At 45.4% G+C, this 27126-nt stretch overlaps 2 protein-coding genes across 10 annotated transcripts in view; both read left to right on the top strand.

Moving 5' to 3' along the window:
• Window positions 1-14803, top strand: part of TERF2 (telomeric repeat binding factor 2) — a 32610-nt gene extending 17807 nt beyond the window's left edge. For 3 of the 8 annotated variants that reach the window (XM_065537394.1, XM_065537391.1, XM_005592382.3), the window contains 4 exons: window positions 1234-1626; window positions 6952-7037; window positions 13121-13164; window positions 13629-14803. In XM_065537394.1, the coding sequence (XP_065393466.1) occupies window positions 1234-1626; window positions 6952-7037; window positions 13121-13164; window positions 13629-13787 (682 nt within the window). In that variant the 3' untranslated portion in view covers window positions 13788-14803. Of the gene's footprint in view, window positions 1-1233; window positions 1627-6951; window positions 7038-13076; window positions 13165-13628 lie in introns of all 8 variants that reach the window. The other 5 variants (XM_074027509.1, XM_065537390.1, XM_074027510.1 and 2 more) reach the window with 3 other exon arrangements.
• Window positions 14804-18542: 3739 nt separating this feature from the next.
• TMED6 (transmembrane p24 trafficking protein 6) lies at window positions 18543-25936 on the top strand. Of its 2 annotated transcripts, none has more exons than XM_045381522.2 (4): window positions 18543-18788; window positions 20689-20815; window positions 22409-22503; window positions 25550-25936. In XM_045381522.2, the coding sequence occupies exons 1-4, from the start codon at window positions 18576-18578 to the stop codon at window positions 25781-25783; spliced, it is 669 nt and encodes a 222-aa protein (XP_045237457.2). In that variant the 5' UTR covers window positions 18543-18575; the 3' UTR covers window positions 25784-25936. The 2 variants fall into 2 exon arrangements, with proteins under 2 accessions (XP_045237457.2, XP_005592438.2); XM_005592381.4 differs by having other exon boundaries at window positions 22355-22503.
• The last annotated feature ends 1190 nt before the right edge of the window (window positions 25937-27126 follow it).

The following is a 27126-nucleotide window of genomic DNA, read 5'->3' as shown; positions in this document are numbered from 1 at the left end:
GAAGATGCTCTCTTGTGATCCTGGGTGAAACACTGGGGTGGTTGTTGGAAGAAGATGCTCTCTTGTGATCCTGGGTAGAACACTGGGGCGGTTGTTGGAAGCAGTCTCCTCCTTAGAGCAGGATCAGTTCCTCTCGGCGATCTGACCTGCTGACGTGTTACGAGGTTACTCGTACAGGGCACTGTGGGAGACAGCACACCCTGGGAAGATGAGGAGACAGGACGCCTGGGGTCCCTGACAACTTCCTGATTGGCCATTCCTCAAAGGCTCTTTCACCATTTCTCTCCTTGCCTCGCCCATATTGACTCAGTACTTCCTTGTGGACACCTAATCTCTTCATACATTCAGGAAGCACTGTTCAGATCTGTGAGTCGAATCCCAAAACCAGTTCCTAAAGCAGGGGTTACAAGCTTAGATGCCCTTTCAGGGCCTGGTAGGAGACCTAAAGGAACAAAGTGGACCTAGGCTGACAGCGTGGGGCCAGGAACCAGGGCATTTGCTTTTCCGCTTCTTGTGGTTGTTGCTCTGTGGGAGTATCCAAGAATGCTCAGGCTTCAGGTGCTCAGATTTTTGTATGAGATGTCCAGGGTTTTCCGTGAGATTTCCCAATTTTTGGATGTTGACAGTTGATCTACTTAAAAAAAATTTTTTTCATGTGAGTTGGACAACAAGGCAGACTGGCAGCTGGATTTGGCCCGCAGGCTGCCAGTTTGCCCTCTCCTAACAGTTTTTCCCTAAAGCATACCAACTGTTCCAAATGATAGATGAACTTTGTTTTTAAAAGGCAGTTTCTCATTGTTTCAAGACTGTGTGGCATGTCTTTTACTCTGAGAATTCTCAAGATCCTGTTCATAAATGTGTTGTAGGCCAGGTGTGGTGGATCAGGCCTGTAATCCCAGCACTTTGGGAGGCCGAGGTGGGCAGATCGCTTGAGCCTAGGAGTTCTAGGATACAGCGAGCTGTGTTTGTGCCACTGTATCCTATCTCTCTGTCCTGTCTACTGTCTAGGACAGACCCAGACTCTATCTCTAAAAATAAAATGAGAAGTAAAATAAAGGTTATCTAACTTGGAGTTTTAAATTCATAATACAACTTACATATTACATTTAAAGCCTCCTCAACTGGAGGAGTCCTCTATCTAATTTGAAGCTTCAAACTTCAAAAAAGTTGTGGCCGTTTGGATGAGCATCAACAGTGGTGAAAAAGATCTTTGTGCCTATGCTTTATTTGCAGGCAGCTACGGAATCCTCCAACCACCATTGGAATGATGACTCTGAAAGCAGCTTTCAAGACTCTGTCTGGTGCACAGGATTCTGAGGCAGCCTTTGCAAAACTGGACCAGAAGGATCTGGTTCTTCCTACTCAAGCTTCCCCAGCATCACCAGCCCTCAAAAACAAGAGACCCAGAAAAGATGATAATGAAAGTTCAGCCCCAGCTGAGGGTGAGGGTGGCTCGGAACTGCAGCCCAAGAACAAGCGCATGACAATAAGCAGATTGGTCTTGGAGGAGGACAGCCAGAGTACTGAGCCCAGCGCAGGCCTCAACTCCTCCCAGGAGGCCGCTCCAGCGCCACCATCCAAGCCCACCGTTCTCAACCAACCCCTCCCTGGAGAGAAGAATCCCAAGTATGAAGACCTTGTTTGTAGAAATTTTGGGGCTGGTTGGTGGTCCTGGTTGGGCCTGGTATTACTTCCGTGAATGAAGTAACTTTCAGCTAAGTTACCACCAAGGCTTGCTCAGACTGCTAGAATGTGACGCAGGAGCGGGCAGTGACGACGTAGCCATCCCTGCCGGTTCTGAAGCCCCACATGTGGGCTTCCAAGCCTTGCACTAGGGCATGAGTGGGGATGGAAAAGTTTCAGAGCCTCCTACTCATCGCCGCTTTCATTTTTAGCAAACATCTGAGTGTCTTGACTTCTAAACATTAGTCTTGTGTGTTAAAAGAAATTTGTTTGCATTGGGCCACATTATACTTTGACCCTTAAAAAGAGACTGATGAATATGTATAATTTTGCACCCTTCTGAGCATTTGAGACTTGGCAAGTTCAGTAAATACTTACTAATCTCCCATATCCTGCTAGGTACTGTGGGGCAGTGGCTAGAATACTTTAATTTTGCTCCCCATGGTGATTCTCATCCTGGCTTTGAGTTTTGCTTCCCTTTGTGTCCTGTGGCGGATCCTGCTTCCAGGCAGACTGGCCTGCTTGTTCTCTGGAACATGTTATTTGTTTCTACCACTGTACTTTTGCTTCCTCTCATTCCCCACAGTGAACCGTCATACCTCCATCATTGCTTGTCCAAATGCCATTTGTCCTTTAAAGGGAAGAGAAGCGGTTGTTGATGAAGTGCTTTCTGGGGGCAGAGCACTTTCATGTGTCATCTTACTGAGTCGCTACAGTCCTCACTCTGTGATGTGATATATTAACCCCGTTACACAGAGGAGAAGAGCTCAGAAAAGTTCTTAGCTCACCTGAGGTCACACAGCTAAAAGTGGCAAAGATGGGCTTTGGGAGTTTTAATCCAAGTCAGTCTTGACAGAAAAGCCCATGGCCTGTATACCAACAAGTTGCCTCTCTTAAAATTCTCCTTCCTCAGGCTGGGTGTGGTGGCTCACGGCTGTAATCCCAGCACTTTGGGAGGCTGAGGCAGGCAGATCACCTGAGGTCAGGAGTTCGAGACCAGCCTGGCCAATGTGGTGAAACTCCATCTCTACTAAAAATACAAAAATTAGCCAGGTGTGGTGGTGGGCGCCTGTAGTCCCAGCTACTTGGGAGGCTGAGGCAGGAGGATTACTGGAACCCGGGAGGCGGAGGCTGCACAGTCAGCCCAGATTGCACCACTGCACTCCAGGCTGGGCAACAAAGTGTGACTCCATCTCAAAAAAAAAAAAAAGAAAACAACAAAAACAACTTCTCCGTCCTCCATAGACTCCTCCCTGGTCAGCGCTTCCCTGCTGTAAGTGATCCACCTCATGGATCTCCCAAGGCCACCTCTGCCACTGCTCTATGTTGTAGTATTTGGGGACCTGTGCTCTGGCATGCATTGTACTCGGTGCCCCAAAAGGCTGTGGCATCTGATAAGTGATTTATCCTCAGGTACAGATTTGCACTATGTCACCACTACTAGTATTTGGAAGTGAGTCCGGCTGGCAAATGGGCATAGCTGCTGGGCAGCGGATGCAGCTCCACGCACGTTATTCTCATTTGATATAGGATGTCATTGGCTCCTCACAGCAACCCTGTGCAGTATAGGTATTGCTCCCGGAAACAGATGAGGAAACGGGAGAGTGCGGGATTACAGTAATTTTGTAAATGGGAGGATTCGTGAAGGTTTGAGACATACATCCTCTCTCATATGTCAAGGATATGAAGTCTAATGAGTCCCCTAAAGCAGCGGGGGTTGGCAAGCTGTGGCCCTGGGCCCAAATCTGCCTGCTGCCTGTTTTTGTAAATAAAGTTTGATTGGAACATGGTCACACCCATCATCAATGTATTATCTAGGGCTGCTTTCTGTTCAGTGGTAGTTTGTTGTGTAATCACAGCAGAGACAGTAAGGCTTACAAAGTGAAAATACTATCTGGCCCTTTACAGAAAAAAAGAGTCAGTGTCCCTGCTCTAAAGAAGTATGTGTGAGGTGCCCTGGCTGCTTATGGGAAGAAAAGCTGAGCCTACTCAGCAAGGTTTTAGGTGGCTCAGATCTTTTAGAGGAACAAAAATTGAGCTGGCCTGGGAAGAATGAGCAGAAGGTCATCGAGCGTGTTGGGGGCTGGAGGACTCTAGGCAGTGGGAACTCCTTACATACAGGCATGAGAAAGTCTGGCGCGCCCCTCAGAGTGTCATGGAGCCTGTGGTAGGAGAATACGGTGCACAGGAAAGAGTGAAGGGAGGAGAGTCTGCATGCTGGATGGGCCAGGCCTGGGATTTCTTTTGTCTGGTGTGTCAGACAGGCTCTCAAGCCGGGCTTCATGACACAATGACCTGTGGAATGCTAAAAAAATACATATTTCCAGGCTCCTGGCTACTGAATTAGAAGAGACAGGAGAATACTCTTTAATCTGCTTTTTAAACTATGCCCCAGATAATTCTAATACGACAAATTGGAAGGCCTGATGAGACCCCACTCAGGGAAAGGAGGGAAGGAGGGAGGCTGGAGACTGGAGACTGCTGCCAGGGAGCAGGGAGGGGCAGTGGGATCAGGAGGGAAGGCAGGGTTGGCGGTGTCACCTGGGGGACAGGGCCACCATGCCCCTATCTTGTATCTCCCACAGCATCTTGCACATAGCACGTGCTTACTAGGTACTTATTCACCAAATAAAGTAAGGATTCTTTCTTCTTGCATTTTAAGGAGTGAACCCAAAACATCTGTAAAAAGCCAGCGGAGGGTAATATTTTTAGGCATTTTGGGCCACATGTGTTGTCTGTCTGCTCCATATTATTTTCTTGTTTTTTCTTTTTCTTTTTTTCTTGAGACAGGGTCTTGCTCTGTCACCCAGGCTGGAGTGCAGTGGCACAATCTTGGCTCACTGCAACCTCTGCCTCCCAGGTTCAAGCGATTCTCCTGCCCCAGCCACCATCCCCACCCCTATCCCAGTAACTGGGACCACAGGTGCGTGCCACCGCACCCAGCTAATTTTTGTGTATTTTGTACAGATGGGATTTGACCATGTTAACTAGGCTGATCTCGAACTCCTGGACTTAAGCGATCCACCTGCCTGGGCCTCTCAAACTGCTGGGATTACAGACGTGAGCCACTGCCCCGACTGTCTTTTTTTTTGTTTTTTGTTAACAACCCTTACAAAAATGGGCTAGCCATTCTTAGCCCGAGCTTCATGGTACACAAGCCAGCAGCCACAGACTGTAGCTTGCCAACCCACGCTACACCATTGCTCTTCACGTTCAAACTGCCAGTCAGGAGCACAAGGACGAGGAAGTGACCTGACTTGGCCAGGACCACTCAGCCCATGACAGTTAGGAGGAGCAGCCAGATCTCAGGCCCATCCACATGGGAAGTTAGGAGAGGCAGTGAACACATCACCTGAAAGTCAGAGGTCTTGCAAAATCACCACCAAAGCATATATTTGTACAGGTAATAGTGCTGAGAGTTCAACAGAGGACAGGGAGAAGGTGACCTGTGAAGACTGCAGGGAGGGAGGACAGCCACTCAGGAAACATGATGGACCAGCCAGGGACTGAGGTTCCAACTGGTTTTATTCCAGCACTGGGATAAGCAGATAGAAAACAAACTGTAACCCCATCTGATTTTTATTTATAAATAGTCATTAACACAAGAATATCCTGAGAAGGAAAAACCTCCTATAAAATGTTTTCACTTTGTCTCAAGCAAATTATTCTCAAGTAACATTTGGGGATAAGATTCAATGTAAAAATGAGAAAGGTCTACCATTTGTCTCAGCCACTTAGCAATTTCATAGAAAACTTATGGAACTCAAGGAATTTTTTCAAGCGTATGTACTTACTCATCAATTTTCTTTTATTATTCATTTGCAGAATACCCAAATGGCATTAAAAATAAGTTTTTTCTTCATGGCGGGCGAAGGATACAGAAATTTGTCTCTACTCTTGGTTAACTTTTGCGGGTCATTTGATTTATATAAATTCTTCGAGACACTGAATTCAGACACTTTCCATGTTTGTAAAAGATGTTATAATTCTGAGGTCAGATTTGTGCTTTGCTCTGTTCCCAGGGCAGTTATTAATCAGGTAAATGCAAAGTTGATTAGAAGAAATGGACTATAATTTCCATTGAATAATTTGGGTTTGGGGTTATTTTCAGCTTTTGTACTTTTTTTTAGCCACACCCAAGCACTTAAATTGTTTCATGTTCACAGGGAGCATTCTTGTTTGCTTTTTACTCTAATCTTTGATAGTATAATTCCCTTGTGGCTCTCTGACAATCCCAATGTTAGTTCAGCTAATATATCTCCAGCTCACATTGGGATCTGTGTTACTGTGCTGAGTGTGCTATGTGTTTGGGATGGACAAAGGAAGATGTGGCCCCCATCTTCGAGGTGGTCCTGGTTAGGGGCACACTGCAAAGTGACAGTTGGTATGGTAGAAACAGCACTGCAGGCCAGAGGGGAAAGGCTTTCTGTGTGTGTTGGGGTTGGTAGTTAGAGAAGGCTTCATTGAGAACCATGGCCTTGAAAGATGGGTGGGATGTCACTTAGCAGGGAATGGACTCCCAAGCACAGGGACTATGGAGAGGCAGGAAAATACAGAGCTTATGGGAGGAAGAAAGAGCAGAACAGTGTGGCTGTGCTGTTTGCCCAGGTGTGGGCATCATGGGGTGGTTGGTTAGAAACTGACGGGCCAGACTGGATGGTCTGGACTCCCCCATACAGGCATATAGACGCCATTGTTCAGGCAGAGAGAAGCCATTAGGGAGTAGAGGAGGCATGTGGTAATTTTAGGATGATTGTCTTAAAATCATCTTTGGCTTTGGAAGGGGAAGAGGCTAGTGGCAGAAACTCCAGTTAAGAGGCTAGTGGAATACTGATGAAAGGCACTGTGAGCCTGAACAAGGGGGAGTGGAAACGGAAAAATCAGTCCAGATATAGGAAGAAGGCATGTCCAAGGAAGAGAGGGAGGTTTGCAGGTTCCCAATCAGAAAATACTGAGACCTTTAATAGAATCAAAACCAAACAAGCCAAAAACCAGGAAAATGAACAGATTTGTAGAGGGGTAGTGATGTACTTGATGAATTAGTGCTGAATTTGATGGGTGTCCGACAGCCTGGGGGGTGTTATGCGGAGATGCCTGGCCAGCCAGGAGAAAGGACAGTGGCTTTGGGAGGTGCATGCAGGCGAACCTCGATTGTGGTCACAATGGGACAGGAAGGAATACAGGGCCAAGAGTGAGCCAAGGCCAGAATCTGGGACAGTCCAAGATGAATTTGTTTCACACCTTGTGCTCTCCTTGATCTCCCCTCAGAGTACCCAAAGGCAAGTGGAACAACTCTAATGGGGTTGAAGAAAAAGAGACTTGGGTGGAAGAGGATGAACTGTTTCAAGTTCAGGGTAAGCAGGAGATTCTCCTTGGCCTCTTCTTGATGCTTGCTGAAGTACAGATGCATGTTACTGTCATGTTAATATTCCAGAAGCTGCTTGTCTCCAAACTAGAAAAAGTTCAGTAAGTTCCCAATCTCATTTTAATTCATGAAGAATCCATTTTATTTTATTTTTTCCTTTTTCAGACAGGGTCTTGCTCTGTCATCCAGGCTGGAGTGCAGTGGTGTGAACATGGCTCACTGAGCTTCAACCTCCTGGGCTCAAGTGATCCTCCTGCCTCAGCCTCCCAAGTAGCTGGGACTACAGGTGTGCACCACCACACCTGGCTGTTTTTTTCACTTTTTGTAGAGATGGGGTCTCACTTTGTTGCTCAGGCTGGTCTCAAACTCTTGGGCTCAAGCGATCCTCCCACCTCAGCCTCCCAGAGTGCTGGGTTTACAGATGTGAGTCACTGTGCCCTGGTCAAGGAGTCAGTCTCATGTCCTCTCCCATTAAATAATGGAGACTGTCAGAGTAACACCTTATGTTTAAAGAAAGTGCTTGGTTTTGTTTTAATAATGCCTATGATATTTAATTATAGTTGATGTTCTTCCTAAAATACTTCAATTAGATGTGGTAGTAGGGGGTCATTCCTTGCATTTCTTGTTTAAGAAAAAAAAAATCTTAACAGTTTATATAAATACTTTTTTTTTTTTTTTTTTTTTTGAGACAGGGTCTCACTCTGTCATCCAAGCTGGAATGCAGTGGTGTGATCTTGGCTCACTGTAGCCTTGACATGCTAAAGCAATTCTCCCACCATAGCTTCCGGAGTAGCAGGGACTACAGGCCCTTGCCATCACGCCCAGCTAATGTTTTTTTGTATTTTTAGTAGAGACAGGGTTTCACCATGTTGGCCAGTATGATCTTGAACTCCTGGGCTCAAGCAATCTGTCCACCTCAGCCTCCCAAAGTGCTGGGACTATACTTGTGAGCCACCATGCCTTGCCAAATTTTTTTTCTTTTTCTTTTTTTTTTTTGTTTTGAGATGGAGTCTCACTGTGTTGCCCAGGCTGGAGTGCAGGTTGCTCATTGCAACCTCCGCTTTCCAGATTCAAGCGATTCTCCTGCCTTAGCCTCCTGAGTAGCTGGGATTGCAGGTGTGTGGCACCACACCCGGCTAATTTTTGTATTTTTAGTAATCGGGTTTTTACCATGTTGGGCAGGATGCTCTCAAACTCCTGACCTTGAGTGATCTGCTTGCCTCAGCCTCCCAAGTGCTGGGACTATAGGCATAAACCACTGTGCCCAGCCCAATTTTTTTTTCTTTTTTTTTTTTTTTTTTTTGAGACGGAGTCTCACTCTGTAGCCCAGGCTGGAGTGCAGTGGCCGGATCTCAGCTCACTGCAAGCTCCGCCTCCCGGGTTCACGCCATTCTCCGGCCTCAGCCTCCCAAGTAGCTGGGACTACAGGCGCCCGCCACCTCGCCCGGCTAGTTTTTTGTATTTCTTAGTAGAGACGGGGTTTCACCGTGTTAGCCAGGATAGTCTCGATCTCCTGACCTCGTGATCCACCCGTCTCGGCCTCCCAAAGTGCTGGGATTACAGGCTTGAGCCACCGCGCCCGGCCAAATTTTTTTTTTTCTATGATAAGAAACTTTTCTGGCTAGGCATGGTGGCTCACGCATATAATCCCCAGCACTTGGAGAGACTGAGGTGGGAGGATTGCTTGAACCTAAGAATTAGAGACCAGTCTGGGCAATATAATGAGAACCCCTAGCAACAAAAATAAAAACAAAAATTAGCCAAGCATGGTGTCACACATCTGTAGTTCCAGCTGCTTGAGAGACTGAGCCCCAGAGGTTGAGGCTGCAGTGGGCAGTGATCATACCATTGCACTCCAGACTGGGAACCGAGTGAGACCTTGTCCCAAAAAAGAAAGAGAGAGAGAGAGAAACTTCCATAATTAATAACTTCATAGCCTTTGTGTTAGAATCTCTTCCCACCACATTTTATATTCTAATGGAAATATCTAAGTGCTAAACCTTAATTTAGGGGGTTATGAAGACTTTTGTAACATAGCAACAATAATCCTTTGCCAGTCCCAGAGGTTTTGTCCTTGAAAATTACCTTAACTGGCAAAAATGTAGTTGGTAAGATAAGATCGTGTGGAAAGTGGGGGAAGGAACAGAAAAACAAGAAAAAATGACATTAGATATTTAAAAACAACAGGATATAAAAGTTCTAGAAGCCAGGCACAGTGGCTCACACCTGTAATCCCAGCACTTTGGGAGGCTGAGGTGGGCAAATTACCTGAGGTCAGGAGTTCGAGACCAGCCTGACCAACATGGAGAAACCTCGTCTCTACTAAAAATGCAAAATTAGCTGGGCACGGTGGTGCACACCTGTAATCCCAACTACTTGGGAGGCTGAGGCAGGAGAATCACTTGGACCTGGGAGGTGGACGTGGCAGTGAGCCGAGATCCCACCATTGCACTCCATCCTGGTAAACAAGAGCAAGACTCTGTCTCAAAAAAAAAAAAAAAAAAAAAAGTTCTAGAAAACAGCAATTTCTAATGCAGTCCAGATTCGTTAGCTTTAGAAACCTGCTTTCACTGTAATATGAAGTAGTTCATAATTTAAAAGTAATCTGTTCCTGGCCAGGTGCAGTGGCTCACGCCTGTAATCCCAGCACTTTGAGAGGCTAAGGAGGGTGGATCACCTGAAGTTAGTCGAGATCAGCCTGACCAACATGGTGAAACCCCATCTCTACTAAAAAAAATACAAAAATCAGCCGGGTGTGGTGGTGCATACCTGTAATCCCAGCTACTCAGGAGGCTGAGGCAGGAGAATCGCTTGAACCTGGGAGGTGGAGATTGCAGTGAGCGGAGATTGTGCCATTGCACTCCAGCCTGAGCGACAAAAGCGAAACTCTGTCTCAAAAAAAATAAATAAATAAAAATAAAAAAATAAAAGTAATCTGTTCACGTCAGTGTCCCTTTTCCAGAGCGTCTTCCATTGTTTAGGAGATACTGCTTAGGACATTGGCATCTGCTGAGGCAGACATTCTAGCAGGTTTCGTGTTTGTGTAATGTTGCCTTTTCTTTTTTTTTTTTTTCTGTTTTTGAGACGGAGTCTTGCTCTGTCGCCCAGACTGGAGTGCAGTGATGTGGTCTCAGCTCACTGCAACCTCCGCCTCCTAGGTTCAGGTGATTCTCCTGCCTTAGCCTCCCCAGTAGCTGGGATTACAGGCCCATACCACCATGCCCAGCTGAGTTTTGTATTTTTAGTAGAGACAGAGTTTCACCATGTTGCCCAGGATGGTCTCTATCTCCTGACCTCATGATCCACCTGCCTCAGCCTCCCAGTGTGCTGGGATTACAGGTGTGAGCCACTGCGCCTGGCCCTTACAACTTTTTAACTTATTCCCATTGGCTTTAAATGGCATGTCTTTTATACTTATATACCATCTCCCATAGCCCTCTGGTCTTTTATTTATTTATATATTTTATTTTTATTTTTTAAGACAGAGTCTCCCTCTGTCACCCAGGCTGGAGTACAGTGGTGCAATCTCGGCTCACTGCAGCCTCACCTCCTGGGTTCCAGTGATTCTCTTGTCTCAGCCTCCCAGGTAGCTGGGACTACAGGTGCGATCTCGGCTCACTGCAACCTCTGCCTCCCAGGTTCAAGCGATTCTTCTGCCTCAGCCTCCCCAGTGGCTGGGATTATAGGCATGTGCCACCACGCCCAGCTAATTTTTATATTTTTAGTTGAGATGGGTTTCACCAAGTTGGCCAGGCTGGTCTTGAACTCCTGACCTCAAGTGATCCACCCGCCTCAGCCTCCCAAAGTGCTGGGATTACAAGCGTGAACCACTTCCCAGACCCAAATTGTACTTCTATAAAATGAACAAGAACTTGAAAATTCTAGGCTGGGCGTAGTGGCTCATGCCTGTAATCCCAGCACTTTGGGAGGCTGAGGCGGGTGGATTCCTTGAACTCAGGGGTTGGAGACCAGCCTGGGCAAGATGGCAAAACCATGTCTCTACAAAAAATACAAACAAAAAAAAGTTAGGCCAGGAGCGGTGGCTCACACCTGTAATCCCGGCACTTTTGGAGGCTGAGGCAGGCAGATCACAAAGTCAGGAGTTTGAGACCAGCATGGCCAATATGGCGAAACTCTGTCTCTACTAAAAATCCAAAAATTAGCCAGGCCTGGTGGCGAGCACCTGTAGTCCGAGCTACTCCGGAGGCTGAGGCAGGAGAATTTCTTGAACTTGGGAGGCGGAGGTTGCAGCGAGCTGAGATTGCACCATTGCACTCCAGCCTGGGCAAAAAAAAAAAAAAAAAAAAAAAAAAAAAAAAATTGGGAATGATAGTAAGAGGAAGATTTAAAAATGAAAAAAAAAAAAATTTAGTACAAAACAGCAAAACCATATAATTTCTTTTTTTTTTTTTTGAGACAGAGTCTCACTCTGTCACCAAGGCTGGAGTGCAATGGCGCAATCTTGCCTCACCACAACCTCCGCCTCCTGGGTTCAAGCGATTCTCCTGCCTCAGCCTCCCAAGTAGCTGGGACTATAGGCATGTGCCACCATGCCCAGCTAATTTTTGTATTTTTAGTAGAGAAGGGGTTTCACCATGTTGGCCAGACTGGTCTCAAACTCCTGACCTCAAATGATCCACCCGCCTTGGCCTCCCAAAGTGCTGGAATTACATGCATGAGCCACCGCACCCGGCCAAAACCATGTGATTTCAAAGCAATGGTTAGCAGGGGGTTATAATGCAGAAATTATACATATAAACACACCTATAGTCATGTGCCACATAACGAAGTTTTGGTTAACGATGGACTGCATAGATGGTGACAGTGGTCCCATTAGGTTGTATATAATAGAGCTCAAAAATTCGTATCACCTAGTGACATTGTAGATGTCATAGGCATTGTAACATTGTAGTGCAATGCATTACCTTGTCTATGTTTAGATATGTTAGATATGTTAGATACACAATATTTACCATTGTGTCACAGTTGCATGTCACATGCTATACAGGTTTGTAGGGTAGGAACAATAGGCTACACCATATATCCTAGGCATATTCCTTTTTTGCAGAGGTTGGCTAAGGTAATAGTAATCGGTAAGATTAAGGGGATTAGGACTGTTATAGCAGTGGAAGAATACATGTTTGTTACTTTTATTTGGAGTTGCACCAATGTTTTTGGTTCCTAAGTCCAGTGGATGACTCCAATCCTTTAAAAGTTGAGAAAGCCATGTTGTTAGACAAGGGGGCATGAGTTAGGGTAGGTAAGAAGTTGCAGGCTAGAGCCTAGGCTCTACCATCTAGGTTTGTGTAAGTCACACAAGGATGAAATCACCTAATGATTCATTTCTCAGAACATATCCCCATTGTTAAGCAACATAAGACTGTATATATATATACACACACTAATACCTATATGTATATGTAGACATACATATACATAAGGGTTTGAAATATGATGTTCTCTCAGTAATTTTAGAAAACGATGTTGGGGCCAGGCGTGGTGGCTCACATCTGTAATCTCAGCACTTTGGGAGGCCAAGGCGGGCGGATCACGAGGTCAGGAGATTGACACCATCCTGGCTAACACGGTGAAACCCCATCTCTACTAAAAATACAAAAAATTAGCCAGATGTGGTAGCGGGTGCCTGTAGTCCCAGCTACTTGGAAGGCTGAGTCAGGAGAATGGCATGAACCTGGAGGGCGGAGCTTGCAGTGAGCCAAGATCGTGCCACTGCACTACAGCTTGGGAGACAGAGCGAGACTCTGTCTCAAAACAAACAAACAAAAAAAGAAAACAATGTTGATTTTACTGAAGAGCTTGAAACCCATCACTAGCCAGCATTTATGGATGCCTGTTTGTAAAGCAGTTGCATTGTACAGGTTCTCATAGGCTGAAGTGACTGGTGTTTGCAAACAAAGGAGAAAAGTAAATTATCCTTTAGTGATATCCTTTCTCTTCTCAATGCTTGTGAAATTTGACAGTTTTCCCTTTGGGGACATTCTGTGTCTTTTTCTTGTGGTTTGTGCAGAGAAAGGTGAACTCTGAAATGAGTCTACTTTTAATGTTTTCCAGCAGCACCAGATGAAGACAGTACAACCAATATAACAAAAAAGCAGGTAATTTAAAATTCTCTTTTCTGATACTGGTTATGTGGGTAGAGCAGAGGTAAAATAAGCCACATATCTCATCGGCATAGACTGCTTATGTACCCAGTAAAAACCTTTTTTTGAGATTTTTCAGATAACCAAACTAAGTTAAAGTAATAGTCATCTTCTGGAAGAAAAGCCTAGGAGGACAGAGGACACATTTTCCAGATCGTGAATGATGTAGATATGTTTGCAGTTTGGAATGCAGAAATGATTGTTACTTGAGGATCAAATGGCAGGACATCGAGAATTCCTGAATGTCCAGGTCCACAGTGCTCGTATCCTGTCCATTCCATGTTTTAAAAACATAAGCCGTGCTTTCAGGTTCAGATGATTCTCCTGGGATTCTTGAGTTTACCTTATCACTACACTGGAGAAAATGTAAGTAAGTGGAGAGGAAAGGTGGTGATAAATCTTTTGGTTTTCTTTTGCAGAAGTGGACTGTAGAAGAAAGCGAGTGGGTCAAGGCTGGAGTGCAGAAATATGGGGAAGGAAACTGGGCTGCCATTTCTAAAAATTACCCATTTGTTAACCGAACAGCTGTGATGATTAAGGATCGCTGGCGGACCATGAAAAGACTTGGCATGAACTGAAACAGGCTTTCATTTCCACAGAATTCACAGGAGCATGGTTCCTAATAATAGCCCCTGATAGTCTGCTGTTTCTTTCAGAAGCTGGGCTGGGATGAGAATTTTGGGCAACCTCCTTCGATGTGGGGGAGGTCCCAGTTCCACTTCATCACTGTTGGAGATCATGGAGCTAAGAAGCAGAGCCAAGTCCACCCATGTCCTTGGCAGAGATGACAGGCACAGAGCTTGTGCAGTGCCAGAATATCATTAGTGTTTCCCTTCTTTAGTGGTTTGCTTAAATTTAAATCCCTGGTAATCTGTAGAACCTTCTCCTAGGAAATGGTGAAGTCTATTAGGAGCCACTTGTGACTCCATGACCTGTTAAAACCAGCAATGTGAGTATTATTTGGAGTAAATTTTTTCCACGTCAAGTTCTGGCCTTCTGATGGCAAATGCAAAGGAACTTAGTCTGTTATGAACCCAGGTTGATGAGAGACCAGTCCTTGTGGAATAAGATTCCCTTTAAAAACTCTTTAGCCAGTTGTGACATCAACCCTAGACCTGTCTGCCTTGGCATTTGCTCTCACCGTCTGCTGGGCTATGTAGGCAGGTTTATCCTCCACTTCTTATGTGGTTGAACCAGTGTGTTTTTTGGTAAAATGGTGATTGTAGATAAGCTTAGTTCCCCCACCCCCTGCCCCCTGTCCCCTGCCTCTTTTCCCAATTCCCTTCCTTATGCTGGACTTTTAAAGCTTAAAAAAAAATCCTGATTGAATATAAATGCCTAATTTCATTCTTTGTGAAATGGTTGCTTCCTTCTAATTCCCTAATTGTGCTGTGTTCGTGTCTTGCACTGGAATTCAACATTCCCTTCTCCTTTTGTACTGTGTTGTGCTTGCTGTCTCTCCCGGACACCCTTAAAGACTGTCTTTTTAGCAAAAAATTTCAGTAAAGTGTTTTCTGTAATCTTTTTTTAAAAGATGAGAACTAATTATTGTCCATACTTGTAGCATTCTTCATTAAAGTCTTGCTTCTCTCAACTGTAAGTAGCTGTTTAATTGCAGCACAGCATGTATTCACAGAGGGAGGTAGCAAAATGTTGAACAAACTTTGCTGAACTATTTTGATCAAGAAGCTGATGTCAGACTGTGTTGAATGTTTTAATCCTTGGAAGCTATGTCAAACAGATGATGTGGAAGTTTCCTCTTAACCTGTCAGTTTCCTCATATATCATTTCTGGGGACAAAAGAATTCCCCTTTTCTCACTTCTGAGTGAGTGAAAGGCAAAGTTTAAAAAGAAATGCCAAAGTTTTAAAATTCATCCGTTAGGCCAGGAATGGTGGCTAATGCCTGTAATCCCAGCACTCTGGGAGGTGGAGGCAGGAGGATCACTTGAGGTCAGAAGTTCGAGACCAGCCTGGCCAACACAGTGAAACCCTATCTGTACTAAAAATACAAAAATTAGCTGGGTGTGGTGGTGGGCTCCTGTAATCCCAGCTATTCAGGAGGCTGAGGCAGGAGAATCGCTTGAATTCGGGAGATGGAGTTTGCAATGAGCCAAGATCTTGCCACTGCACTCCAGCCTGGGCAACAGAGTGAGACTCTATCTCAAAACAAAACAAAACTGGCTGGGAGCCGTGGCTCACCCCTGTAATCCCAGCATTTTGGGAGGCTAAGAAGGGTAGGATCACCTGAGGTCAGGAATTCAAGACCAGCCTGGCCAACATGGTGAAACCCTATCTCTACTAAAAATACAAAAACTTAGCCAGCCGTGGTGGCGGGCGCCTGTAATCCCAGCCTCTCAGGAGGCTGAGGCAGGAGAATTGCTTAAACCTGGGAGGCGGAGGTTGTGATGAGTCGAGATGATGCCATTGCACTCCAGCCTGAGCAAAAAGAGTGAAACTCCTCAAAAAAAAAAAAAAAATTTAAAATTTAAAAATGTAAAAAATACAAAATTAGCCGGGCATGGTGGCAGGCGCCTGTAGTCCCAGCTACCTGGGAGGCTGAGGCAGGAAAATCGCTTGAATTCGGGAGGTGGAGGTTGCTGTGAGCCAAAATTGCACCACTGCACTCCAGCCTGGGCGATAGAGTGAGACTCCATCTCAAAAAAAATTTAAAAAAAAATTCATCCATTAGTTATAAGTGGGAATCTTCATACAGCTTCATTACCTATTAACTGCATTTTGGGGTTTAGTACCTATTGTTCTTCTATCAACCAACCCCAACTGAAACCACAGGGAGAAGTTGAGAACTTGAGTTCCTTTTGGGCCAGCTGCCTTCTGCCTGCCGCTGGTTTGGTCTCCCTCTGAACCGGATTAGAATCCAGAAGCTTTTCTCCCCTTAACTCTCATGTGATTCAATGGTGCTCTCCAGGTAGAAGAGTGAAACTGATGCATTTAGGGAAACAAAAGATCCTAATCAGTGTTTCTTTATTTCATTTTGTTTTTTATTTTTTTTGAAATGGAGTCTCACTCTGTCACCCAGGCTGGAGTGCAGTGGCGCGATCTTGGCTCACTGCAAGCTCTGCCTCCCAGGTTCACACCATTCTCCTGGCTCAGCCTCCCAAGTAGCTGGGACTACAGGCGCCCGCCACCAAGCCCGGCTAATTTTTTCTATTTTTAATGGAGATGGGGTTTCACCGTGTTAGCCAGGATGGTCTCGATCTCCTGACCTTGTGATCTGCCCGCCTCGGCCTCCCAGAGTGCTGGGATTACAGGCGAGAGCCACTGTGCCCGGTATCAGTGTTTCTTAAACTTGAGAATGCCTATGTTCGTTAATATTTTTTCACATAATTCAGTGTTGTTTTTATTATAGTTACTGAAATGTGTACAAAGATAAAACTATGCTTACAGCTTCTGTAGAACTATGAAACTTACTATGAACTGAAGATTGTTTCGCCGAAACCAAGTCACTGCTTATGACATGACCAGTGCTAGGACTGTGATGGTGGTGCGACTCGGGTGGGGGGTGCCTGTGCTACGTGTGCTGATAGAAGTTCCCAGACTCTTCTACCTGTCACTTGGGCGAGACTGCCACAGAGCCACTGTGCTCCCAGAGTGCTGGGATGTCATCTGGCCTTTGCTAGAACTGAACCACACATATAGAGTCTGTTTTCTGCTTAATTAGCTTGTGACACTTTGAGTCAATGCAAATAATTGCTGGAAGGTGTTGATGCTGTTTTGTTTTTTGTTTTTCAAGATTATGACCAAGGCTAGGCGCAGTGGCTCACACCTGTAATCCTAGCACTTTGGGAGGCCAAGGCATGGGGATCACTTGAGCCCAGGAGTTTGAGACCAACCTAGGCAACATGGCAAAACCTTGTCTCTACAAACAATACAAAAATCAGCCAGGTGTGGTGGTGCACTCCTGTGGGTCCAGCTACTCAGGAGGCTGAGGTGGGAGGATCGTTTGAGCTCAAGAGGGTGAGGCTGCAGTGTCTGTGCCACTACACTCCAGCCTGGAAGACAGAGTGATACCATCTCAAGGAAGCAAAAAATATAGATTATGACTAAAAGCTGTTTAGGCAGTGTCAGAACTCAGAGACTGACAGCTTGAGGATGAGAAACACTGTCCTGCTTGGTGGTTAAGAGCATGAGCCCCCACCGGGGACCCAGCTCTGCCGGGTGTGCTTGTGGGACGGTGAGCCATCACTGGAATCTCTGAATGTCTGTGTCCTCATCTCTAATGCCAGAGCTCACAATACCTCCCTTACAGGACTATTGTGAGAATAAAATAAGATGCAGGTAAATCTTAGCTCAGTGCCTGCCATAAAGGAGGTGGGTGTTGAAATCATCAATAAAAGAATAAAGATTAAGGATGTGAATAATACAATTGTCTTTAAGTGGGTTCTGGATAGCTTTTTCCCCCCATGGGTGCTGAAGAAGACCTGAATGAAAGATCAAGGCTGGGCGTGGTGGCTCATGCCTGTAATCCCAGCACTCTGGGAGGCCGAGGCGGGCAAATTACTTGGGAGTTCGAGACCAGCCTGGCCAACGTGAAAAAACCCCGTCTCTACTAAAATTTCAAAAATTAGCCAGGCATGGTGGCAGGCACCTGTACTTCCAGCTACTCCGGAGGCTGAGGCAGGAGAATTGCTTGAACCTGGGAGGTGGAGGTTGTAGCGAGTAGAGATCGTGCCACTGCACTCCAGCCTGGGTGACAAAGCTACACTCTGTCTCAGAAAAAAAAAAAAAAGGAAAGAATTGAGGCTTTGGATAATATAATCGTCTTTTGGTGGGTTTGGATAGCTTTAGGTGACTGTTAGGTGGAAGGCATCAGGACGAGCACTGTCAGTGGAGGGGTCTGAGCACCATCCTGGCACTGTATTCAGCCACTTACATCTTTGCACACATATGCTGTGATTTGCTCTGAGCTGCAGCACTGGGCAGAGAGAAGTGTTGCCCCATGTGTTTATAGGAGCAATTTGATGTAAGAGAAGAGTCTCCCCAGCCAACTTGTTGTCCGTGTATTTAGAAAGTTGTAAACTTACCCAGTATTATATCCCCAAGAAGCAGGAACTAAAAAATGACAGCCCTAAGGAGGGGTGGAGAGACGTTCTGAGGTGGTAGACCTATGTAGCACCCATGAAGTAGGTTTGGTAAGCCACTGAGTTTTTGAGGTGAAAGCAAAACTTCCTCCTGCGAGCCAAACACAGGAGTATCATGGCAGTTCTATTATGAATATCTATGTGTGGCCCTGAAATGGGCCTAAATGTGACTTGTGGAGTTAATCATTAGCCCAGCGGTTGTCTGAACGACTTGATTCCCCTGGGCTGCGAGCAGTTCACCTGCAGAGGAGGCTCCAGAAAGCAGCATGTTCCCCTTGCTCTTTGGGGCTGGGCTGGTCATTCTGAATCTAGTGACGTCTGCCAGGAGCCAGAAGACAGAACCTCTAAGTGGCTCTGGGGACCAGCCACTCTTCCGTGGAGCTGATCGACATGACTTTGCCATCATGATCCCTCCAGGAGGCACGGAATGCTTTTGGCAATTTGCCCACCAGACTGGATACTTCTATTTCAGTTACGAGGTATGTGGGTGACTGGCCATACTGGGGGCTTTTTTTTTCCTCCTTTACTCATAAAGTGGGTCAGGTTTTAGGCCAAAACAAGGTCTGGTTGTCTTTATTATGCTGTGATTCCCCACCTGTTAATGAAATGGACCTGCAGTTAGAGGGAAACTCCAGCTGGGTGAATAATCATCAACAGGAGCTAAAACATATGGTTTGGTTCTCACATCAGGGGCCATGCTCAAAGCCATGGGGCAGACGGGGTGCCTCTCCCTGAAGAGGTAATCATTACATGTACTCGGATTTGGGGATGAGAGGAGAGAGAATACACTTTTAATATATTAAAACAAAATGGATAATAGTGCTTTGGAGACTGATCCAGAGATTTCAAAGAAAGCTGCTTCAGTTTATGGGGGTGGGGGAGTGAAGGCTCTGCTGCCTTTAGGAGCAATTCTGGCAAATCAGAGATTCACTAGCTCAAGTTTTCTGTATTCAGCCAGTTAATCCTTTTTTTTTTTTTTTTTAGGACGGTAAGTGTTTTCAAGTTACCTATTCAAAGGTCAAGTACTTTTATCCATACTATGGTCTTATACCATGCTGTCCCAGGATGGTGAACTCAATATGAAAGTTAGAGGTTGTGCATTTTGTTTGTTCTTTATCTTAGAAATCTGTTAACTTTCTAATTTTTGTTTACACAGTCATAGACTTTGTTGATCTTACTCCATTCCACTGTAACAACATTTATTTTAAATAAACTTATCAGAGACTTTTCTTACCTTTGAATTTCTATTAGAACAGCAGCCACTACTAAGCTCACTGTGGCCTAGGCTAATCAAGATCTAGCTTGGGAGTGAGTGTCCATGGAGTGCTTGCTGTAGGTGTGCACTGCCAAGCAGCAAATGCCCAAATCTGGGACATCATCAGGGAGCTCAACCACCAAGCAAGTTCATTCAAGAACTCTACAGCCCGGCCGGGTGCGGTGGCTCACACCTGTCATCCCAGCACTTTGGGAAGCTGAGGCAGGCGGACCACCTGAGGTCAGGAGTTCGAGACCACCCTGGCCAATATGGTAAAACCCCATCTCTACTAAAAATACAAAAATTAGCTGGGCTTGGTGGCATGTGCCTGTAATCCCAGCTACTTGGGTGGCTGAGGCAGGAGAATCACTTGCACTCGGGAGATGGGGGTTGCGGTGAGCCGAGATGGCACCACTGCACTCTAGCCTGGGTGACAGGGCAAGACTCTGTCTCGAAAAAAGAAAAAAGGAAATTCTACAGCCAGAATCATACTTTTTTTTTTTAAAGACAGAGTCTTGCTCTGTTGCTCAGGCTGGAGTGCAGTGGCATGATCTCCACTCACCGCAACTCCCGCCTCCCAGGTTCAAGCAATTCCCCTGCCTCAGCCTTCAAAGTAGCTGGGATTACAGGCGCACGCCACCATGCCTGACTAATTTTTGTATTTTTTAAGTAAAGACAGGGTTTCACCATGTTAGCCAGGCTGGTCTCAAACTCCTGACCTTGTGATCTGCCTGCCTCGGCCTCCCAAAGTGCTGGGATTATAGGCATGAGCCACTGCGCTCGGCCCAGAATCATACATTTTAACTGATCCACACCAACTGTGTGGTCCGAGCAAGACATGTCTTCTTCACACGGGTGCTGTTGGCATTCTGGGCAGTTCTTTGTCCTGCTGTACTGTTTCCTACATTGCAGACGTTCAGCTATGCTGTGCCTCCTCCCCTTAACACCATCACTGTGACACCTCAGAATCCTCCAATCAGTTCCAAACCCCAGCAGCAGGTTGGGCAGTCCCACCCCAGACAGAGACCACTGTGCTGATGACTGTGGGATGTCAGTCTTACCACTCAGCTGGCTTCCTCGTGATGTAGCAGGGGTTCTGCTGCCTACTTAATGTGTCTTGGCAGGTTCAGCGGACGGTGGGGATGTCACATGACCGGCATGTTGCTGCCATGGCACATAACCCACAGGGATTTCTCATAGACACCTCCCAGGATGTTCGGGGCCAGATTAACTTCTCTACCCAAGAGACAGGTCTGTTTTCATTACCATGGCTATTATAATAATCATAGGGTTCTATGAAATTAGAGAAATAATGAGGAAGTATACAAAGATGTTTAAACAGTAGGAAAAAAATTCAGCCTTTAACACCAAAAACCAGTGTTCCTGGAGACTGCTGACCTCCAAGGATGCCAAGTGGCAGTCCACTGACAATTTGGGGACAACACTCCAGGTAAGCCTTCTAACTCTAGGGTTCAGCAGCTCAATTTTATCTCATTATCTCCAGTCGATCAGATTCTGGGAAAGTGACCAAAAAACAGAGACCCATTTATAATACAAATTCCAATTAACAAATGTATTACAGGGAAGTATTTCTTTCCAGTCATCAGAATATTTGAGTCAGTTACTAAAAGCAGACTCAGAACAAAAGAAAATGCATGATATCCATGTAAGATATCCACACTCCACAACAAAGCACTCCTCCAGCCAGGTCAAGCCTGTCCCACTTTGGACAGCACCAGTGTCTTAACTGCCCTCTTTACTAGCCAGCTGCACTAAAAAAGACATTTTCTCAACAGGGGCATCAGACAGTCCTTCACTATAAAGCACAGGATATGTATCAGTGTTAAAAGATCTTGAACAGGCTGGGCGTGGTGGCTCATACCTGTAATCCCAGCATTTTGGGAGGCCAAGGTGGGCGGATCACCTGAGGTCAGCAGTTCGCGACCAGCCTGCTCAATATGGTGAAACCCCGTCTCTACTAAAAATACAAAAATTAGCTGAGCGTGGTGGCAGGCCACCTGTAATCCCAGCTACCCAGGAGGCTGAGGCAAGAGAATCGCTTGAACTGGGGAGGCAGAGGCTGCAGTGGCCCAAGAGCACGCCATTGCACTCCAGCCTGGGTGACAGAGAGAGACTCTTGTTTCAAAAAAAAAAAAAAAAAGATCTTGAACATCTTTGGCCCCTACATGCCAGTAGTGCCTTCCAATCATTCTGACTTTCAAACACTGCCACACCTTTCTAATCCCACCTCACCGCATCTTCCACCGGTCCTCTCCACCCCCTGCACACACAAAGGGAAGCAACACCAGCCCCAACAGATATCCCACACCATGAGTCAATGCACAGACGTCTTAGAGGCAATCACTCCAGGAGAGCTGCTTTCATGCACTATGCATCCAATTATTTTTTTCTTTCCTAATTTCAAGATGGTGTCCCTAGCTCTAATGGTATAAAAGGACCAGGCAAACACCCATGCTCTTAACTCAATCTGTTGAGCAGGAGTTCCTTAATACAAGATGTGGGAATTACATGTTGAAAAAGAGAAAATGTTGTTTGCCACTATCCAGTATGGAAAGGACTAGTTACTAAAATTTGGCCATACAATAAGTAATATTTAGTACGAGTTTAACATAAGGTCCATGTCTTCCGTGTCAAAAACGGGATCTTTGTACTTTCTAAGTAAAAAGAAGGTGCTGTAGAATTCCAAAACTAGAGGACAGATACCTCCAGAGAATCCTTAACAAAGGGGAGGAGACCAAAGATTTGGTAATGATCTAAGAATTCCTACAGGTTTTTATCAGCTTTGTCTAAATAATCAGCATAATCACTTCGGTTCTGTGCAAGTGTACCTCAACTTTGGAGTCTTCTATGAGGGGCCTGAGACTGATCACAAACAGAAGGAAAGAAAACAACTGAACGATATTCTGGATGCAATAGAGGTAAGGAAGTGTTTTGTGGAAGAGAAACATCTGTGGAAACTGATTTTAACTTCAGAGGGAAGATGACTTCATTTAGGTAGAAACCAAACAGGCAAGGGGATGTGAATCTCTTAATAAACTATGACTTGACTGGGCGTGATGGCTCACGCCTATAATCCCAGCACTTTGGGAGGCCGAGGCGGGTGGATCACTTGAGGTCAGGAGTTTGAAACCAGCCTGGCCAACATGGTGAAACCCCGTCTCTACTAAAAATACAAAAATTAGCCGGGCATGGTGGTGGGCACTCGTAATCCCAGCTACTCGGAAGGTTGAGGCTGGAGAATCGCTTAAACCCCGGAAGGCAGAGGTTGCAGTGAGCCGGGATCGCGCCACTGCACTCCAGCCTCGGATAGAACGAGTCTGTCTCAAAATAAAATAAAATACATTATGACTTGAAGCTCTTGAAATTCCACCTTCATTTTATACCAAGGGTTGGCAAACTATGTATGGCTCACAGGCCAAATCTGGCCCATTGCCTGTTTTTCTTTAAATTGAGATATAATTTTTACACCATCTTAAAGTGTATGTCCGTGGTTTTTTAGTATATTCCCAAGGCTGTGCAACTATTAGCATCTAATCCGGAAGTTTATCACCCACCCACCCCCAAAAATCCCACTACCCATTAGTCATTCTCCGTTCTATTACCCCAGGCCTGCCTATCACTGTTCTACTGTCTCTATAGATTTACCTACTCTGTACTTAATTTCTGAGACAGGGTCTTACTCTTGTTGTCCAGGCTGCAGTGTGCAATGGCTTGATCACAGCTCACTGCAGCCTCAATCTCCTGCGCTCAAGCAATCCTCCCACCTCAGCTTGCCAAAGTGCTGAGATTACTCAGCATTTTGAGCTACTGTGTCGAGATTAATCAACAATTTGAGCCACTGCGGCTGGCCTCTATACGCTTTATTTAAATGGAATCACACAGTACATGGGGTTTTGTGACTGGCTTATTTTTATTGTCATTTTTTGAGACGGAGTTTCGCTCTTGTCTAGGCTGGAGTGCAATGGTACAATCTCAGCTTGCTGCAACCTCTGCCTCCAGGGTTCAAGTGATTCTCCTGCCTCAACCTCCTGAGTAGGTGGCATTACAGCCGCATGCCACCACGCCCAGCTAATTTTTGTATTTTTAGTAGAGACGGGGTTTCACCATGTTGGTCAGGCTGGTCTTGAACTCTTGACCTTGTGATCTGCCCAGCTCAGCCTCCCAAAGTGCTGGGAATACAGGCGTGAGCCACTGCGTCCTGCCTGAATTGTCTTTTTATCGTTGAATTTTATTTATATATTCTGGATACAAATCCCTTCTAAGATACGTGAGTTGCAGATATTTTCTCCCATTCTGGCAATGTCTTTTCACTTTCTTTTTTCTTTTTTGAGACGGAGTCTCGCTCTGTCGCCCAGGCTGGAGTGCAGTGGCGTGATCTTGGCTCACTGCAACCTCTGCCTCCCAGGTTCAAGTGATTCTCCTGCCTCGACCTCCTGAGTAGCTGGGACTACAGGTGTGTGCCACAATGCCCAGCTAATTTTTATATTTTTATTTATTTATGTATTTATTTATTGAGACACAGTCTTGCTTTGTCACCCAGGCTGGAGTGCAGTGGCACAATTTTGGCTCACTGCAAACTCCATCTCCCGGGTTCAAGTGATTCTCATGCCTCAGTCTCCCAAGTAGTTGGGATTATAGGCAGGTGCCACCACACCTGGCTAATTTTTGAATTTTTAGTGGAGATGGGGGTCTCACCATGTTGGCCAGGCTGGTCTTGTGAACTCCTGACTTCAGGTGATTGCCCAACTTGGCCTCCCAAAGTGCTAAGATTACAGGAATGAGCCACTGCGCCCAGCTATTCTTCACTTTCTTTTCTTTTTTTTCTTTTTTATTTTTTTGAGACAGAGTCTCGCTCTGCCGCCCAGGCTGGAGTACAGTGGCACGATCTCGGCTCACTGCAACCTCTGCCTCCCGAGCTCAAACAATTCTCCTGCCTCAGCCTCCGGAGTAGCTGGAATTACAGGCATGTGCCACCACACCTGGCTAATTTTTGTATTTTTAGTAGAGACGGGGTTTCACCATGTTGGCCAGGCTGATCTCAAACGCCTGACCTCAGGTAACCCGCCCACCTCGGCCTCCCAAAGTGTTGGGATTACAGGCGTGAGCCACTGCGCATGGCCCACTTTTCACTTTCTTAGTCTCTCCTAAATGCACAAAAACTCACTGCCTGTTTTTGTAAATGTAAGTTTTCTTGAAACACAGCCATGCTCATTTGACAATTACATATTGTCTGTGGCTGCTTTTGTACTACAGTGGCAGAGTTCAGCAGTCACAAGGGCCTGCAAAGCCAAAAATATTTACCATCTGGCCTTAAAGTCCACAGGCTGTCTTCTACCATATACAGAGAATATAAAACATCACCTGGAATGGTAACAACATGCTGAGTACATCTAGATCTAGAGGTCCTCTGGAAGAGCTCTCTAGTTTGAGAACTGAAGTTTTCCATTATTTAAAAATAAAACAAAAGAAAAGGCCGGGGCAGTGGCTCATGTCTGTAACCCCAACACTTTGGGAGGCCAGTGTGGGTGGATCTCTTGAGCCCAGGAGTTCGAGATGAGCCTGGGCAACATGGCAAAACCCTGTCTCTACAAAACAAAAAAATACAAAAATTAGTCAGATGTGGTGGCACGTGCCTGTAGTCCCAGCTACTAGGGAGGCCAAGGTGGGAAGATCGCTTCAGCGCAGAAGGTTGAGGCTGCAGTGAGCTGTGACTGCGCCACTGTACTCCCGCCTGGGCAAACAAGTGAGACCCTGTCTCAAGAAACAAAAACAAAAATTGCAAACTCAAGTCCAGATCATATTTCATACATAGCACACACAACATTTATCAACAACTGTAATAGTATTGTACATCTTAAAATTGTGTGGGTAAATTATTTGACTTCCAGGTAGGTTAGTGCTGGTGAGCACCCAGGTGAGGCTAGATGGGGGTTTGGAAGAATCCCTTTTAAAATTTTCTCATAGGACAGCACACAAAAGGTGCAGAACAATATCTTTCACATGTGGCGATACTACAACTTTGCCCGGATGAGGAAAATGGCTGACTTTTTCCTTACCCATTCAAACTATAACTACGTGAACTGGTGGTCGACAGCCCAGAGCCTCGTTATTATTCTTTCTGGAATCCTGCAACTGTATTTCTTGAAGCGTCTCTTCAATGTTCCAACAACTACAGACACAAAGAAGCCAAGATGCTAAGCTAAGGTGACTATAGCACCCTGGCTCTTCTGGGGCTTAGTCGAAATCAGCTTTGTAATGTTATGGGAAAAAAATCAATCTATCTCATTAATGTTTTAGTCTGCTGTACACATCTAAAAAAGCAAAATGGCAATAAAATAATAATGAAAAAGTTCTGAAGAAGTATTAAATGTATGCATCAAAATACTGTTCATCATATAGCAGTCCCTTAGCCTTCACTGAGTCTACTTAGAGGCTAACAGAAAATCTTAGAAGGAAGACGAGTTGAAAAAGGCCACAATCAAGTTTGCTTACATATAAAAGCAGGAGTCGGTAATGTTTTATTCTTAAAGACTTTACCTTTGGAACTTAAAATAAGCAGTATATTCATTAAAGAAATAGTTTGGTTTTGCAATACAGGAAGTCTTTACATTTTTTTTTTTTTTTTTTTTTTTGAGACGGAGTCTCGCTCTGTCACCCGAGCTGGAGTGCAGTGGCCGGATCTCAGCTCACTGCAAGCTCCGCCTCCCGGGTTTACGCCATTCTCCTGCCTCAGCCTCCCGAGTAGCTGGGACTACAGGCGCCCGCCACCTCGCCCGGCTAGTTTTTTGTATTTTTTAGTAGAGACGGGGTTTCACCGTGTTAGCCAGGATGGTCTAGATCTCCTGACCTCGTGATCCGCCCGTCTCGGCCTCCTAAAGTGCTGGGATTACAGGCTTGAGCCACCGCGCCCGGCCAACATTTTTTGTCTATAAAATGTTACTAAAGAAATATTCTAATGATCTTAAAATAACTTTGGGAGGCACGGGGAGGACAAAGGGACTGAATTTTTATGTCGCGGTCTTTGATCAGTGCTTTTAGTTCAATCCAGTCAAGTAAGTAAAGGTTCATAGAAAAAATTATGTTTTATAAAATCATAGTGATGAAAAAAAATTCCAGCTTAGGATCATCCCATCCAAGAAAAATACTGAGAAAACAGCTTGTAAAAAAGAAGGTAATATAATCAAATTATACTCATAAAACTCTACACTTAATAACAGGAATACATAATATATATAATATAAAAATAATTCTTACCATTTATTCCACACCTATCATTTCCCAGGCACTGTACACCGTACTAGATGCTTTACAATCAGACGGAGTCTCACTCCATCACCCAGGCTGGAATGCGATGGCACCATCTCAGCTCACTGCAACCTCTGCTTCCCCGGTTCAAGCCATTCTCCTGCCTCAGCCTCCCAAGTAGCTAGGACCACAGCCATGTGCCAACACACCTGGCTAATTTTTTTATATTTAGTAGAGATGGGGTTTCACCATGTTGGCCAGGCTGGTCTCAAACTCCTGACCTCAAGTGATCCATC

The sequence above is a fragment of the Macaca fascicularis genome, chromosome 20 (assembly GCF_037993035.2).
Source record: "Macaca fascicularis isolate 582-1 chromosome 20, T2T-MFA8v1.1".
Taxonomy (NCBI): domain Eukaryota; kingdom Metazoa; phylum Chordata; class Mammalia; order Primates; family Cercopithecidae; genus Macaca; species Macaca fascicularis.
This window is presented reverse-complemented; position numbering and strand designations above follow the sequence as displayed.

Bases quoted from the DNA above. Each gene is read 5' to 3' on its own strand.
- TMED6 (XM_005592381.4), top strand. From the start codon at position 18,576: ATGTTCCCCTTGCTCTTTGGGGCTGGGCTGGTCATTCTGAATCTAGTG. The intron at 18,789-20,688 runs GTATGTGGGTGA...GTGTCTTGGCAG, and splicing joins ACTTCTATTTCAGTTACGAG to GTTCAGCGGACGGTGGGGAT. The intron at 20,816-22,354 runs GTCTGTTTTCAT...GAATTCCTACAG, and splicing joins CTTCTCTACCCAAGAGACAG to GTTTTTATCAGCTTTGTCTA.